The sequence below is a fragment of the Plasmopara halstedii genome (genome assembly GCF_900000015.1).
Source record: "Plasmopara halstedii genome assembly, contig: Scaffold_1211, whole genome shotgun sequence".
NCBI lineage: Eukaryota > Oomycota > Peronosporomycetes > Peronosporales > Peronosporaceae > Plasmopara > Plasmopara halstedii.
The window spans coordinates 787,973-802,558 of NW_020188126.1; the positions used below are offsets into that span (position 1 = coordinate 787,973).

Genomic DNA, 14,586 nt, shown 5'->3' on the forward strand with positions numbered 1-14,586 from the left:
CGTTACAACACAAGTGACCGACCGCAGTGAAACTCGAATGGCGCGAATATGGTGAGCTTGCGAGTCCCATCGGGCACTGAGCTCAGAGGTCAAAATATTACAGCGAAGAGCCTTTTGTGAGATTGTTTTTCCCTTCAGCGTCGCCTCTGTGGCTGAAGTCGATCAATTAAGCGACCATGGCTTGCGACGCTCCTTCCGCACTGCACTAAGGTCTTAATAATAACTCAGCCAGCACCTGCGCCAAATAATGCTCACTATATTGTCGCATGCAATATATGTAAATATGTAATTAACAAAATCACCAAATGCAAACTATGCAGCTACGTCAATATCCAGGATATTTAAGCAATCATTAGTATAAGAAATAGTTTTAAGCAAAATCATTAATAAATTTCGAGCCAAGCTCGCTTGTACGTATATTTAGATTGCTTAATGTCAAAATCTTTAAATTGATTCAATCTGACATATCACATATTTCCTGGTAGAAATATTTTCCAAATTTTTAATATTACTGACCGCGTATGCAGAATATCCTTAACACATGCTCGCTAGAAGAGCTGAAGAAAGAGCCATGGCGACTACAGATACAAGCAGACAACACAGCGGAGCAGCTACGTAACCTTGTTCTCAAAAACTATCACGTTTTCATTCAGAGTAATCAATGTGCCGCTATTGTCAAGGATGACGTGCGTGTATCTTTCACCAAACGTTATGATTCCATACAATAATTGCTGATTAATTTTTTATCAGCTGGCCAAGCTCAAGGAAGAGACAACTAAAATTGAAGCAGCTATACCCGAGCTTCAGAAGTTCTACTCCAAGTTTCAAGAGGAGGTAGCGGACGTCGTGGCCAAGCACGGCGAAATTCAATTCGTATTCGAAAATTATTTGCAGGTACGATTGATTGTCAATTTTTACATAACAACGCCAAGATACAATAGAGATTCTAAATAAATTAACTTCACTGATTACTGATAATTTTAAGCTGACAGAGCTTTTGGAAATCCCGCAGCTACTGGAAGCGTGTATTCATAACGAACTCTTTGACTCGGCGTTAGATGTGATTAAACTTGTCAGGGACACATTTCAAACTCATGAAAACGAAGAGATGCAGCGCAATATTGTTATTGACTGCTTGGTGCGCGAGGTGGCAGAAATGACCGGCACTCTTCGTGAAAGATTGTTGCAAAAGCTGCGCGAGGATTTGCAACTTGCGCTATGTGTTCGCATCGTGGGGTATATTCGACGTCTTGACGCATTAATTGATGAATATGCAGCCGTGGGGTCGTTGGAGTATGAGAGACAATTGAAGGAAGAGTTCCTTGCTTGCCGAAATGTGTGGTTGTCATCCTTAAGTGATGGCCTTTCATATTCGGACCCTTACCAATATGTGGGTACACTGTCTTCTTCAATTGTGTCTAGCTCATATTCCCTGCGTCATTTTTCGTGGGTGTAGATCATTCAAGTGATTGATATCAAGCGGACAAGCTGGTTTGACATGATCACTCAGTACTCGGCAATCTTTGGTAGCGAGGTATGTCAATTTTTTTTCATTAACTTTATTGGTCAACATGGACTCCGTGTTTTGGTTTAGAATGTAGATGGCAAAGTCGATCCTTCGCTGTGCCGCTGGGCAACAACGACAGTCGCAAATTTTATTCACATTCTGATGAAGTGTGCACTTGCTTGAATGTCAACACTTCTTACTACACCAATTGATTGATTTTTGACAATTATGTGTAGGCAAATACCAAAGGTTGATGACTTTAGTTCCATCGCTACGATTCTCGAGCAAAGTTTATTCTTCGGGGGATCACTCGGCCGTGTTGGTCTTGACTTTCGAGCTGTGCTTGTTGTGTATTTCGAGGATCACGTGCTGAGTCTGATGACAGAGTACTGGCGGTCCGCTTGCTACGAGTTTCGAAATAATTTAAAAGCGCACTCGCTTGTAGCGTCCTCATCCACGCTACATTCGAAAACGCCCATCGTCATCGCATCGTATCGTTCACCTGAAAAGGCAAACGAAAGCACCTTTCCTTTCGCCTCCCGTCCGACAGCAATCTCCAAAGAGGAAGATTATGCACCACCACGATGTCTTATGGCATTCCCACTATTGGCAGGGTTCACAAACTCGCTGCTGTCATCTTTGAACAAATTACGACTGTGTGCGATTCTGTCATTACAGAATCGTCTATACAAAAAGTACCAAAGCGCTATTGGTACTGTATTACTTACAATTGCCGAGTTTGTTGAAGAGAACAAGCTGAAATTGCACTTCACAACTGACGAAAGTAAGTTAGAAGACGCAAATCTAACAACCAAACATGCAAAGGCAGCAGCGCTTACACAGTCGATTCGCGCAATGAATGAGGTTCGATACTTTTGAATTTGTCGATAGCTTTAGCTAAAATTGGCTTTGAAACTATCCAGATTGTTCGTGCCGAGCTCGTTCCTTACTTAATCAAATGCTTCAACCGCCTTTTTCCGGCGCCGTCGGCTACTGCACTCAGTGCTGCACATGCTTTCGCCAACGAAGTCAAAGTTTTCGATGAGATTATGCGTGAAAATGGATTGCTATTCGAAATGCCGTCTGATGAGATCGCAACGAACGATGTGGTACATGCAAAAGCAGATTTGTCAGAGACGACATCTGTGGACACAAATATTACTGTTGATGCGAGTGAGAAGAAGACGCATCTGCGTAAGTGATTCTCAGTAGATGCAGTATTGGGTCTGTACAATTGTCATTCTCAGCAATAAGTGACACTGTGCTTACCTCTACTTTTGTGATATATTAAGCATGATGATCATTCTCAGCTTCGCCGACCATTCTAACCCTGTCCTGCAACAGCCTGTCAAGACTTAACTTCTGTAAGTAGCTATGCGTTTATGAGGTTCTTTGAATCTAAAATTTATTGTTGTCACACAATTTACAATGAAGCATTAAGTCAGGTACTAATACTTACTACCCAAAATGAAGTGCAAACGTCTCGAGGCTTTGATCTGCTTGTGCGGGCATCTGCTATGATTCAATAATGAAATTAAGCCAGAAAAATGCACCTCAAAAATATTGAAAGCCAAAAAAGTACTCTTACAGGTCGAATGAGTTTCGTTAATAGTGATTTTTTTGCAAGATACACAATTGCAGGCAGCTCAGTAGCATCCATAAATACCTAAGCAGCTGATTGATGGACAAAGGTGGTCTTGGACTCGAGACCACCGGTGTCGTAGGGCTTTTCAGGCTGATATTTTGATGGTAAGCAGCACATCGTTAGACTATATCATTTGGCAGCAAAAATGCTATACGCAGTCCATCGTAGGTCATTTCGATGTTTAGACCTTTCTCGTTGCCCAGTTTCGGCAGCTCAATACTGTGTATGTGGTAGTCGAAGTCATGACTCATTCCTGTCAGCAAAGTACGTTTTGGCTTGAAAGTCGCAATTTCATCCATCACCTTTTGTAGATTCATGTGCGTGCTGTGATACTTGTCAATATAAAGTGCGTCAATCAGCAAAACATCAACGGGAGGTTTGCTTGTATCGTTTAGGAACTTTCTTGTTTCTTCTGGAATCTCACTCACATCGGAAATGTAGACGAATCTTGCACCTACCTCGAGTCCAAATTCGAATCCAAACGACGTGTATCCAGTACCATGAATGACCGGGAACGGGAAAAAAGTGATGCCACAAGCCTCGAATGGCTTCCAAGGAGTGAAAGCCTCAATTTGAAGCTTCGCAGTCCATCGAAATGGCTTTGGCCCTTTATCTGAAGCCGATGGTGAACTTTCATCAGAGATCAAATATGGGAATTTTGCAATAACTTCGCGACCCGTGACTTCACTGCAATGCACTTTCATCGCTATTGAAGGGACCTTCAACACTTCCTTACTTACTGGATCGATGGTATCCACAGTGGCCTGTACCTCACGCAGGTCGTCTATTCCTAACAGAGCGTCGGCGTGATCATGCGTTAGCACAATCGAGTGAACTGCTGAGATGCCAACTTGAGGAAATATCCGCAATGCTGCCTCACGAAAAGTTTTACCACAATCAATAAGGACATTCTTATCGGCTTTGATATTCCGCACAAGCAAACTTGGATTAAGTCGACGATTTTTAGAGTCCGGATTGGCATGCGCTTCGTTGCACACGCCACACGTTCTACTCAACACGCAGCGCATGGACGGCACCGATGACGATGGCCCGCAACCGAGAACGACCACTTCCATTGCATGAGATGACTATTTCTTAGGTGGAATAATGTACGTTACATAACCTTGCGATTACGTTCAGAGATTGATGGTTTTAGGATAAAAAGATAGAAGCTTTTCACGTGGACGATGTGTCAACAATAACAAACTTTGAGTGATTAATTTTATATCATGAGTACATCCACTTCGCTTGTGTAGTGGTGGCAAAATGGTGATCTTAGATCCGCAATTTATTTGTTAAGTCCAATACCTGATGTAACCATCAGTCAACGCTTTGTTTGCGAATGTGTAAGTGCGCTTTAAATTTCCGAACAGCTGGACGTCGGTAGCATGGCTTCAAAGCATCAAATTAAACATACGTCATCCATTAGTTAAGTTTCCTACAAAAGTATCTTGCTTTAAGTAAGGAATGAAGCTAATTTAGCTATTGTACTAAGGAGAAGTGTTGACATGAGCAATTGCAAATCGCAAATGTCACGTGATAAGTTGTGTCCAACTAAATGCGATTCAAACTATCTCGTCACTGCCATCATGTCGTATCTGCTTATCTCGCAAGACGTCGGGCATCGACATGCAGATAAATGGTCCGCCTACTCATTTGTTTGTAATGTTCAAGTGGTTCTTCGCACTTAAGCAGGCAATAATGACGCGTGGCAGCCGCTCACTTAGCTATAGTATAGTCCTTACAACTCTGCAGTATGTCGGCTTCTAGAAGACCCGTCTTCTAGAAACCCATTTTAGCCACGTAAGCACGATTCATCTCTTAAATTTTGTATTGGAGCTTGCACCAGGATCTTTAATATACGCGTCCAGTAAATCATTATCACTTTCGCAGTTAAACACACAGAAAGAAAGATGAATCTTTCGAAGATAATTCTTATTGCGGCGGCAGCTTGTGCCAACTCTGCGGTAGCTGAAGACTCGAAGGGTCCACGTGGCCCCGTAATTGGTATTGATCTTGGTACGACTTACTCTTGTGTGGGTATTTACAAGGATCAGAAGGTGGAGATCATTCCTAATGATCAGGGTAACCGTATCACGCCTTCATACGTTGCGTGGGATTCAAACGATGAGCGTCTGATTGGTGATGGTGCTAAGAATCAGGCTACGATCAACCCAGAAAAAACGTTGTTCGATGTCAAGCGACTTATTGGTCGTAAGTACAATGATAAGTCCGTGCAAGCTGACAAGAAGCTCTTGCCTTATGAGCTTGTTAACAAGGATGGGAAGCCTTTTATCCAGGTGGTGATCAAGGGTGAAAAGCGTCAATTTGCACCTGAGGAAGTTTCGGCTATGGTTCTTTCAAAGATGAAACAGATTTCCGAAGGCTACATCGGCCGTGAAGTGTTTGACGCTGTGGTGACAGTGCCTGCCTACTTTAATGATGCCCAACGCCAGGCCACTAAAGACGCTGGTACGATCGCTGGTCTCACGGTTCAGCGTATTATTAACGAGCCTACAGCTGCTGCCATTGCTTACGGTATTGACAAGAAGGCGCAAGGCGAGAAAAACGTTTTAGTGTTTGATTTGGGTGGTGGTACTTTTGATGTTACTCTTCTGGCAATCGATGGCGGTGTGTTTGAGGTGCTTGCCACTAACGGTGATACTCACTTGGGCGGTGAAGACTTTGATCAGCGTATAATGCAATACTTTATCAAGAAGTGGAAGAAGGACAAGAACATCGATATTTCTTCTGACAAGCGTGCCCTGCAGAAGTTGCGTCGTGAGGCTGAACGCGTGAAGCGTGCATTGTCTGCCCAAGCTCAAGCCCGTCTTGAGATTGAGTCGCTTCTCGATGGCGAGGACTTTACCGAATCTTTAAGTCGTGCTCGTTTTGAGAAACTCAATGAAGATTTGTTTAAGAAGACTCTTGGACCTGTTGAGAAAGTAATGAAGGACGCTGACCTAAAGAAATCGGAGGTTGACGAGATTGTACTTGTTGGAGGATCTACTCGTATCCCGAAGGTGCAGCAGTTGATCAAGGATTACTTCAACGGCAAGGAACCATCGCGTGGTGTAAACCCCGATGAAGCGGTTGCGTATGGCGCTGCCGTACAGGGCGGTATCCTTGGGGGTGAACAGGATGACTTGACTAAGGACGTGCTTTTGATTGATGTGGTGCCTCTTTCACAGGGTATTGAAACTGTTGGTGGTGTCATGACCAAGCTGATCAACCGTAACACTGTCATTCCCACCAAAAAGTCGCAAACGTTTTCAACGTACCAGGACAATCAACCCGCTGTACTCATTCAGGTGTTTGAAGGTGAGCGTGCTATGACTAAGGACAACCGTCTTCTGGGCAAGTTCGAGCTCACTGGATTGCCACCTGCTCCGCGTGGTGTTCCTCAGATTGAGGTAACGTTCGAGATTGATGCCAACGGCATTTTGCAAGTGTCTGCTGAGGACAAGGGAACAGGCAAGGCGGAGACGATTACGATCACTGCCGAGAAGGGACGTCTCTCCCAGGAGGAGATCGATCGAATGGTCCAGGAAGCTGCCGAGTTTGCCGACGAGGACAAAAAGGTTAAGGACCGTATCGATGGCCGCAACGCCCTGGAGGGATACCTATACAGCTTGAAGAATAATGTTGAGGAGAAATTAGAAGACAAGCTCAATGATGACGACAAGGATACTGTCTTGAATGCCGTACAGGACGCCATGGACTGGCTTGAGGACAACCAGGAAGCCGACAAGGAGGACTATGAAGCGAAACAGAAGGAAGTCGAGAAGCTTGTCAACCCCATCATGTCTAAAGTGTACCAAAGCGGTGGTGCTCCTGATGGTGATGATGATGACGACGATGACGACGAACACGACGAGTTGTAGACGAGCACCGCCTGGATCGCGGAATGCATTATGACAGTTTGTAGTCTCCGTTATATCTTAATTACAAGGTGATTTTTCTGAAATTTGTGAATAATAATTCTTTAGCGTTCGAACCGCATGCACCCTTTTTTCTAGCCGGTAAAGCTTATCAACTTCAACATACTTTCCCTCACTTCTGCGATCGCTGACGATGATACGACTTGTGAAATGTGTTGGACGAGATCCGGGTCGTGACGTGCTTGAAATTAAGGTGATAATTTCTACTGAAGAGCGCAACCAAATTTCGTCTCTTTCGCTGCCACACATGACGCGCATGGTTTCAGCATCCGAATCAACAATTTGGCGATGGAGGGAATTGCCAGTGGACAAGAAGTGAAGCTTCAAAGGGAAGAGGCAACTGTAATTACAGATGTTGCAGTTCTTCAGTACATACAGTGTCAAAGGCTTTGACCCAAGACGAACAACATCGCGATGAATGGCAAAATGATACAGCTGCAAAGGCTTCGTCATAGCATCTCTGGGGACCATTTTGTCTCCAATCGAGAAGAGAGTGACCTTTTATTCAGTCAAACACTCGGTCAAATCAGTGCATCAAGCCAGCGAAAGCACCAGGCATCCAGTGTCGTCGAAAAAGTCTTGTTTGAGCTCGTATGTAGCTACGCCAAACATTAGGCTCGGTTGCTTTTACCATCCACCTCATTTCTCAATCACAATTGTTCACATCAACACATTTCTGCTTGGGTTCATATACAGACCAGTAGTCAGAATGACGGACAGCTATCCAAGCAGCAGTTGTCGAAGCAGCATCCGTAGCTACGATTTCGAAAGCAGCGACAATAGCATGGTCTCGTCAAACTCAGCTCGGAATGTCCTGCTGACTCCCTCGTCCATTAATACACTTGTGACTGATCGGGAAATTTTTACTTTAGCAGCAAGTGTCGTACCCAAGCTTCGATCTGTTCTAGAACACCGCAAGGACATGCTACGCAGCAGCAGCGTCTGGCATGCACCATCGTCGCGCCGAAAGCAGCAATTACCATGTTGGGTCATCAACAGGAAGCTATATGGTGTCGAGATCTGCGAATTCGATCGTGCTAAGCTCCCACAAATCAAAAACATCGACAGCTCAAACTGGTTTCGTGGATCATCACGAGTTGCTGACATTCGTCACTCTATGATTGAGTCACGAGAGTCAGGTAGTACCTGCGATGCCCTTCTAGGAGGCCACACGCAATCTGAAAATCGAACACAAGAGCTACTTCAATGGCCGTCTAGTGATTTAGATATCTCGTACGCGGTTTCAGCTCACGTTACACTCAACTGTCAACTGAACGAGGCAATGACCATGCTTTTCAGCCGCGAGACGCTACAGTTCGATGCTAGTATGAGTGCTCTTTTTGGTGCAAGAAAGTATAGAAACGGCGATCTTTTAATCTCTCGTGAATTCCACAAGAATCGCTCGATGGAATACGATAACAACAGCATGTTCTGCGTAGATGACGAAGACTTAAATGATCTCTCGCAACCAGGATGGATTGCACTGCATTCCGTCGTATTGCGCCCACGCCGCTCACTTAATCCAATAACAGCAGCCACGCGGACAAGTCGTCGCCAGCGTCTTTGCTTTGCAGCGTATTCGCAACTCTGCCCTGACTCAAATGAAGCCTTTTACACCATGAAAACGTTACCTAAGCCCATGCACGACAAACTCACTGGTTGTAGAGACCAACGTGCTTCAGAACAGGTAATCCGGGGAAATTTGGACCATATTGCTGTTGGATATCACCTCAGGAGCACGTACAGCGACTTAAGCGGTCATCAGACGCGAATTGTCATGACAGCGTATGTTCACAGTCCACAAATATCAGATAAATCTCAAACGCGATCAAAATTTTGGGTGAAAGGAAATCCTAGCAATGGTGATCCAGTGACTTGTCAACGGCACTGCAAGCGATCGAAAGCCAATGCAGAGGCTAAATACGTTGTGAATCTTCTCGCGACAGCAACAACCACGTTCGAGCAACTCGTGCGGCGTCGACGATTGGGTAACCAACCATTCTTTCAGACTCCTGTAAACCGAAACACAGCTGAAGATACGAAATGCAGCGTATGTCTGAAGCACTTTGGACTGATGCGCTATCAACGTTTCTGTCAACTCTGTGCTAAGGGAGTTTGCCGTGAGTGCTCACGAAAAGTCGAGGTTGAACCATTCGCACGTAAAGTTCGTCGAAATCGTGTTTGCTTTGCTTGTGTAGCCAGTGTGGACGCTAGCGTGTTTAAGCAAGAGAACCCGCTTTTACACGCTTCGTTCTCCAAGATCTCAGTCGGAGAGGGCAAGACCAACAAACATGACCAAGAACGTGATGCAGCAGATGTGAATCCCTCGACCGCTTCTTACGACGCTTCGCTGAACTATACCGACTGCTCACGCAACTCACTTACAGCGCAACAAACACTAATTTCTCAGGCTTCTATTGAAGCACAATTGCACAGGCCAGACCGTAGTAGCAGTGCTGTCACAACGTCAACCTCTTTCTCATCCACATCTGGACGACAACTGGCTGACGCACTTTTTTCAAAGAATCCGCGCACTCGAGCACGTGCACTTGAAACTGTACGTCAAATACTGAAACAGGTCACATCCGAATCTACGTCAGCTTGTACATCTTCGACCTTCAAATCTCCAATGTCATTGTCTCCTTCTCATAACCCTGACGAAAAAATGATGGACAAATATATAGAGGCACGACTGCACCTATCGAATATCACGGTCAGCGAAGACACTGCATTTGAGAACCGAAGTGAAGACATATCTCGTATCCGATCGAATTATTATCATGACATCCAGTTCGGGACGCAGCGTCGGCGTTGTTATACAAGTGGTCAATGCTTTCCTTCTTCGACCTTCAATGAGAACTCCATCGCACCAAGACCATGGACTACAACCACCAATCTAGAGACGGAACTAGATTTAGATGATGGTCTCGACTCGGCAGCTTTGGACTCAATATGCGAAGTTGCAGCCGTCCGAATGCAATGTTCAATCGCGTACATTGTAGCGTTCAATGGTGCCCACAGCTCCCAAGCTCAGCGCATCGTTGGATGTTATGGAGCGCCAAGTCAATTTGCTGAGAAATATATGGCAATTTGTCCACTCTCTCTCATAAAAAGCGGCAAACCGTTTGTAATCAAAGACCCTGCATGTGACCCCCAGCTATCAAATCCAAGACTCGTGCGTAACGTTGACGTGCAGCTCTTTGCCGGGTTCCCAATTAAGTCACCTGACGGCACCGTCGTCGCTTGCTTATGTTTGATGAATACCACACGTTGCGAAAAGATTCCTCTCGAAAATCTCACAGCTATGCATGTGCTTTCAAAGCTCGCTTCCGACCTGTTTGAGGAGGAGGTAAACCCATACACGCCGCGTCATTAATGTGAGACTTAACTTTAATATGATGTTACTACAGAAAAGCACTTGTGATTTTGACATCATCTAGCTTCAACATTATGTTACTTAATCACTTAAACACCACTTCAATAAACCTTTTATCATTATCAAATGCATCTACCCAAGTGCCTTACTCGTGCTTCGGTGCTTGACAAAGTGGCTCCGCTTGTAGTACATCGTCAGCCAACGTACAAGCGAGCAGTAATTCTGTACGGTGATAAAACTGGATGGACAGGGTATGTGGCAGCAGCGACGTTATTTGGGGTAGCGATCTACATGAAGCTAGACGCATCCAGCAGCAACGTCGAGTTCAAATCGAGTGATGACCACTGGTGGATGAACCCAAATATCGAAAAGCGAGGACAGTATGCACTTTCAAAGGAGCTTGGTCGAGGAGGTACGATAAACGATATTGGGTGTCATTCAGGAGACTTTGCTCAGATTTGTTACTAAGCGTAGGTTTCTCAATCGTGCGTCTGGCCATTGACACGAAGACCAAACAGGTTGATCGAACAATTTTAGACTATAAGGTTGACATTACGCATGATGACTACCTAGACGTTAGCTGCAAAAATCTTTGATTCTAAGAGCTCATCAATGGAATCGATTCAAGCCGAGGTACCGCATTTTATCGACTTGATGGAGCTTGCAAAATGTGTTGAAGCGACTTACCCGCATCTAGATTAATATTTTGCGTCATCTCGGCACGCACCCGAACATTGTGTCGTTGCGGGATGTTTTATATCTCGAGAATGAAACAATTATGTTAACGGATTTGGTTGAAGGAGGAGAGCTCTTCGACTTTATCGTCAATATGGTACAGAGTATAGCTTTGAAGGACGTATAATTGAATATACATGTGTGTCTGACGCCACTTTCTGCTAGGGCTCCGTTTCTGAGCAAGATGCCGCACACTTGCTGCATGATGTTTGTCTGGCATTAGACTATGTGCACTCCCGCGGTGTTTGGTAAGACATTGTGGTTGATAAATGATGATGTGTACTTGTGATACCGTTTTCGTTTTCATGCTTCAGTCATTGTGATCTCAAGCCCGAGAATGTATTGCTGTCAGATCAATCTACCAAGGCCAATGTGAAAATTGCGGTATGAAAGTATCTTTATGCAGCCTGATGTTAAAAGAGATGATAGACATTGTTTGGTGTAGGACTTTGGGTCGAGCAGACGACAACAAAAGGGAGAGAAGATTGTTGATCACTTTCCGAATGGCACAGTGTAACCTCCACCATTACGCAATATTTTACGTCTACACGCTAATAGTATGGTTTCTTGTGTAGCGCGTATTGGGCCCCCGAAATTGTTTCGCTTCAGCCTCAGGACTTCAGTGTCGACATGTGGGCCTTTGGTGTTCTCGTACGACGTGATTATATGCTTTGCCTATGTTTATAATTGTTAAAGATGCATACCTAATCGCGTTAAATTCCTTTCAGGCTTACATCACACTTACTGGAGTCCATCCGTTCGACCCACGGGGAGACAAGTCAGACGCTGAAATTGTTAAGGAGATAGCTCATGGAAACTACGATGGTGAGTCTCGTCTTCGACGCCACGTTAACTAAACCGTATAAGATCGATATGATGAACTGGTTGCGTGTAGTGGAAAACAAATGGTATACAAGTCTCACTGCAGGAGCGAAGGATTTCTTAACTACTACATACCGACCCAATCAGGCGGTTAACGGCTAAGGAAGCACTACAACATTCATGGTTGAGTGGCATCTCCACGTCAACAAAACCCCTCGATAGTGCTTATACTCAAAGGCTTCAAGCATATCAGCGCTTGCAACAACTTCGTGCCAATATATTGGCGGTCGTCATGGGCGTGAATCATGCAAAGCTTGGTATAACGGATGATAGTGACGAGAAGCATCTGACTTCCTGCGGTAATGCGACCGTGAATAAAGATACCTTTAAAGAAACATTTGCTCTTTTTGACAAAGATGAGTCTGGCTGCATTGACCGGGATGAGCTGAAGGGCATGTTGCAAGCACTGGGACAGCAGCTTTCAAGGTTCAGTATATAATATGAATTAATTATAATAAGGTTAACGTATCATCTCATACATGAATTCTTATCATTCGCAGCTCCGAGATTGATAGCATCATGCGCCAAGCAGATACTGACGGTGACGGAAGAATTCAATTTACTGAGTTTGTGAGCATGATGAACCAGCGGTTACTTCGTCGGTATAGGCGTATATCATATGTGAGATTACTCCTTTCTTGGCCTCATTTGCGCTTTTTTGCCATTGCAGCGGGGAGTTGTCCAATGGAGATCTCAAAACAGCCTTCAATGTACGCTTTTTTTCTTGATTTGGCTTCGCTCACTTTTTTAATATATCTCACTCTCAAGATTTTCGATGTAAATCACGACGGACATATAACCAGCAGCGAACTCAAACACATTCTTCATATACTTGGGAACAAACACATGAGCATTGAAGAAGTTTACAAGATCATCCAAGCAGCCGACAGTAACGATGACGGAAAAATTGACTTTGATGAGTTTTGCGCCTTGATGCAACATCAGAAATAATGTTAATATTTTGTCAATATGAATGAATTCCTGGATTGCATAGCTGAAACACCGTATTATCAGTAGTGCGAGAACGATGAAGGATCCAATCATCCTATATTGCCCATGTATACAGTCGACCTGTCAATTGCTTTCCTTTTTCTCAAACCACGTGCATTCAAGCATTACACCATCGTAGTCGGCCCCTTATCATAAAGCAAAGGAGGAGCCTACTATCGTGGGCAGCGCTCACGCGGGTCTTCGGTACCGGTGAGGCGCCACAAATTCGTCGCTTGAGGCCCCTTCAGGCTCATAATCTGTAAGAAAGGAGTGATCTAAAGCAGATGTGGATGGACAAAGAACACGTCCACATTACACCATTTTATGGAAAGTACTGGTAGCTTAGACGTCGCCAACACAACAAACCGTTGCTCTGCTTTGTGCAGGGACGAATCCGTGACCTTCTTTATCTCTCTAGTAGACTCACTAAATGCTTCACAAAAGCAATCTCGATTAATCGAGCTCTGTGAAAGGTGGTAGTGCTTCCATCGACACAAGGTTTGGTCTTTGTGGAGGCATAGCTTATTCGTAGCATGTGAATATCTACGTAACCGCTATCAGGTCCCAGGCCACCAGCTTCGCCATCTCCCGGAACCATTTCATAAGCTAATTTATTGTCCTGTACCCAAGTTGACAACAGATGCCCAATTCCTGAAGGTGGTTCGGCTCGCCCATAGGACTTCATCGTACGCTTTCCCTGATTCGAGGCTGCGGTGAGTGCCGTGTTAAACGAAAAATATAACCTTTGATCCGCGAGGGTCATTATATTGACAATAATGGAGTCGTATGAATACCAACGTAGCTAAGTAACCAGAGCAGCATTGTGGTATTCGCTGGTATTAGATACCAAAAGTTGACGAACTGTATGCTCTTTAGGGCAAGCGGTAAACACCCTCACAGTGACATGTCAATTCTAGTAGGTCGGTCGTTTGCTAGAAAATGAGATTCAATTAACCTCATGGCGCTCTGAGAGATTCTCACCCTCTTTGAAGCTTGGTGTTGAAGATATGGGTCAGGTTTTTCGGCCGTTGAGATCAGCGTAGACGGCTATGTGAAGCCATAAAAAACCTATATACATTTGGGATAATCGTACAGCGCGCTACGGCTGGAATTAGAAAGGATTAGGCGGAGGCAAGTAGATACGAGGTCAGATACTACATTCGTTCGTCCCGCGACGGAGTAGTCTTTAATGTATCGAAGATTCTGTTAAGTATTTTAATACAATTTTGAGAGCTTACACCCAGATTATACGATCCATCCTAAGAATGGCCTGGCATGAGCGCCAAGAGCCGTGGATCGATCGGAAGACAAAGACGTCAGAAGCCACGCCAGAGCTTTTGAAGATCAGTCACTCGTAAGTGCCAATATGCGAACGCACCTTTGGTGCCGGACACGGGACTTACTAAAATCGAAGCGGGGCTGCCGTAGCTCTTTCGCTTAAATGTAGCATAGTTAATGTAACGGGGTTACATGAGAGTGACCCGTCACTCTCCCAAGGGAGCTGTGGTGT

At 44.7% G+C, this 14,586-nt stretch overlaps 8 protein-coding genes across 8 annotated transcripts in view; 4 read left to right on the forward strand and 4 right to left on the reverse strand.

Moving 5' to 3' along the window:
- PHALS_00830 (uncharacterized protein) overlaps window positions 1-70 on the reverse strand; it is a gene marked incomplete at both ends in the record, with an annotated part of 215 nt that extends 145 nt beyond the window's left edge. Inside the window, one exon of the mRNA XM_024730571.1 lies at window positions 23-70. Within this exon, the coding sequence (XP_024580835.1) occupies window positions 23-70 (48 nt within the window). The remainder of the gene's footprint in view (window positions 1-22) is intronic.
- Window positions 71-521: 451 nt separating this feature from the next.
- PHALS_00831 (conserved oligomeric golgi complex subunit) lies at window positions 522-2,804 on the forward strand (the record flags this gene model as incomplete). The annotated part of the gene is made up of 8 exons (XM_024730572.1): window positions 522-686; window positions 751-894; window positions 986-1,390; window positions 1,457-1,534; window positions 1,595-1,674; window positions 1,744-2,371; window positions 2,431-2,701; window positions 2,800-2,804. 8 exons carry the CDS (start codon window positions 522-524, stop codon window positions 2,802-2,804), a joined length of 1,776 nt encoding a protein of 591 aa, XP_024580836.1.
- A 467-nt stretch (window positions 2,805-3,271) lies between these two features.
- Window positions 3,272-4,228, reverse strand: PHALS_00832 (metallo-beta-lactamase family protein; the record flags this gene model as incomplete). The annotated part of the gene is made up of 1 exon (XM_024730573.1): window positions 3,272-4,228. The coding sequence occupies one exon, from the start codon at window positions 4,226-4,228 to the stop codon at window positions 3,272-3,274; it is 957 nt and encodes a 318-aa protein (XP_024580837.1).
- Window positions 4,229-5,065: 837 nt separating this feature from the next.
- Window positions 5,066-7,080, forward strand: PHALS_00833 (luminal-binding protein; the record flags this gene model as incomplete). Its single annotated transcript, XM_024730574.1, has 2 exons — window positions 5,066-6,980; window positions 7,037-7,080. 2 exons carry the CDS (start codon window positions 5,066-5,068, stop codon window positions 7,078-7,080), a joined length of 1,959 nt encoding a protein of 652 aa, XP_024580838.1.
- A 5-nt stretch (window positions 7,081-7,085) lies between these two features.
- On the reverse strand, window positions 7,086-7,878 carry PHALS_15245 (uncharacterized protein). Its single transcript, XM_024730575.2, has one exon. The coding sequence runs from the start codon at window positions 7,562-7,564 to the stop codon at window positions 7,094-7,096; it is 471 nt and encodes a 156-aa protein (XP_024580839.1). The 5' UTR covers window positions 7,565-7,878; the 3' UTR covers window positions 7,086-7,093.
- PHALS_00834 (conserved hypothetical protein) lies at window positions 7,878-10,469 on the forward strand (the record flags this gene model as incomplete). The annotated part of the gene is made up of 1 exon (XM_024730576.1): window positions 7,878-10,469. The coding sequence occupies one exon, from the start codon at window positions 7,878-7,880 to the stop codon at window positions 10,467-10,469; it is 2,592 nt and encodes an 863-aa protein (XP_024580840.1).
- A 126-nt stretch (window positions 10,470-10,595) lies between these two features.
- On the forward strand, window positions 10,596-13,037 carry PHALS_00835 (camk protein kinase; the record flags this gene model as incomplete). Its single annotated transcript, XM_024730577.1, has 14 exons — window positions 10,596-10,881; window positions 10,944-10,987; window positions 11,043-11,102; window positions 11,167-11,301; window positions 11,370-11,452; window positions 11,519-11,588; window positions 11,650-11,717; window positions 11,780-11,855; window positions 11,933-12,029; window positions 12,100-12,176; window positions 12,280-12,512; window positions 12,587-12,688; window positions 12,757-12,796; window positions 12,855-13,037. The coding sequence occupies 14 exons, from the start codon at window positions 10,596-10,598 to the stop codon at window positions 13,035-13,037; spliced, it is 1,554 nt and encodes a 517-aa protein (XP_024580841.1).
- A 445-nt stretch (window positions 13,038-13,482) lies between these two features.
- Window positions 13,483-13,839, reverse strand: PHALS_00836 (uncharacterized protein; the record flags this gene model as incomplete). The annotated part of the gene is made up of 1 exon (XM_024730578.1): window positions 13,483-13,839. One exon carries the CDS (start codon window positions 13,837-13,839, stop codon window positions 13,483-13,485), a length of 357 nt encoding a protein of 118 aa, XP_024580842.1.
- Window positions 13,840-14,586: the final 747 nt, after the last annotated feature.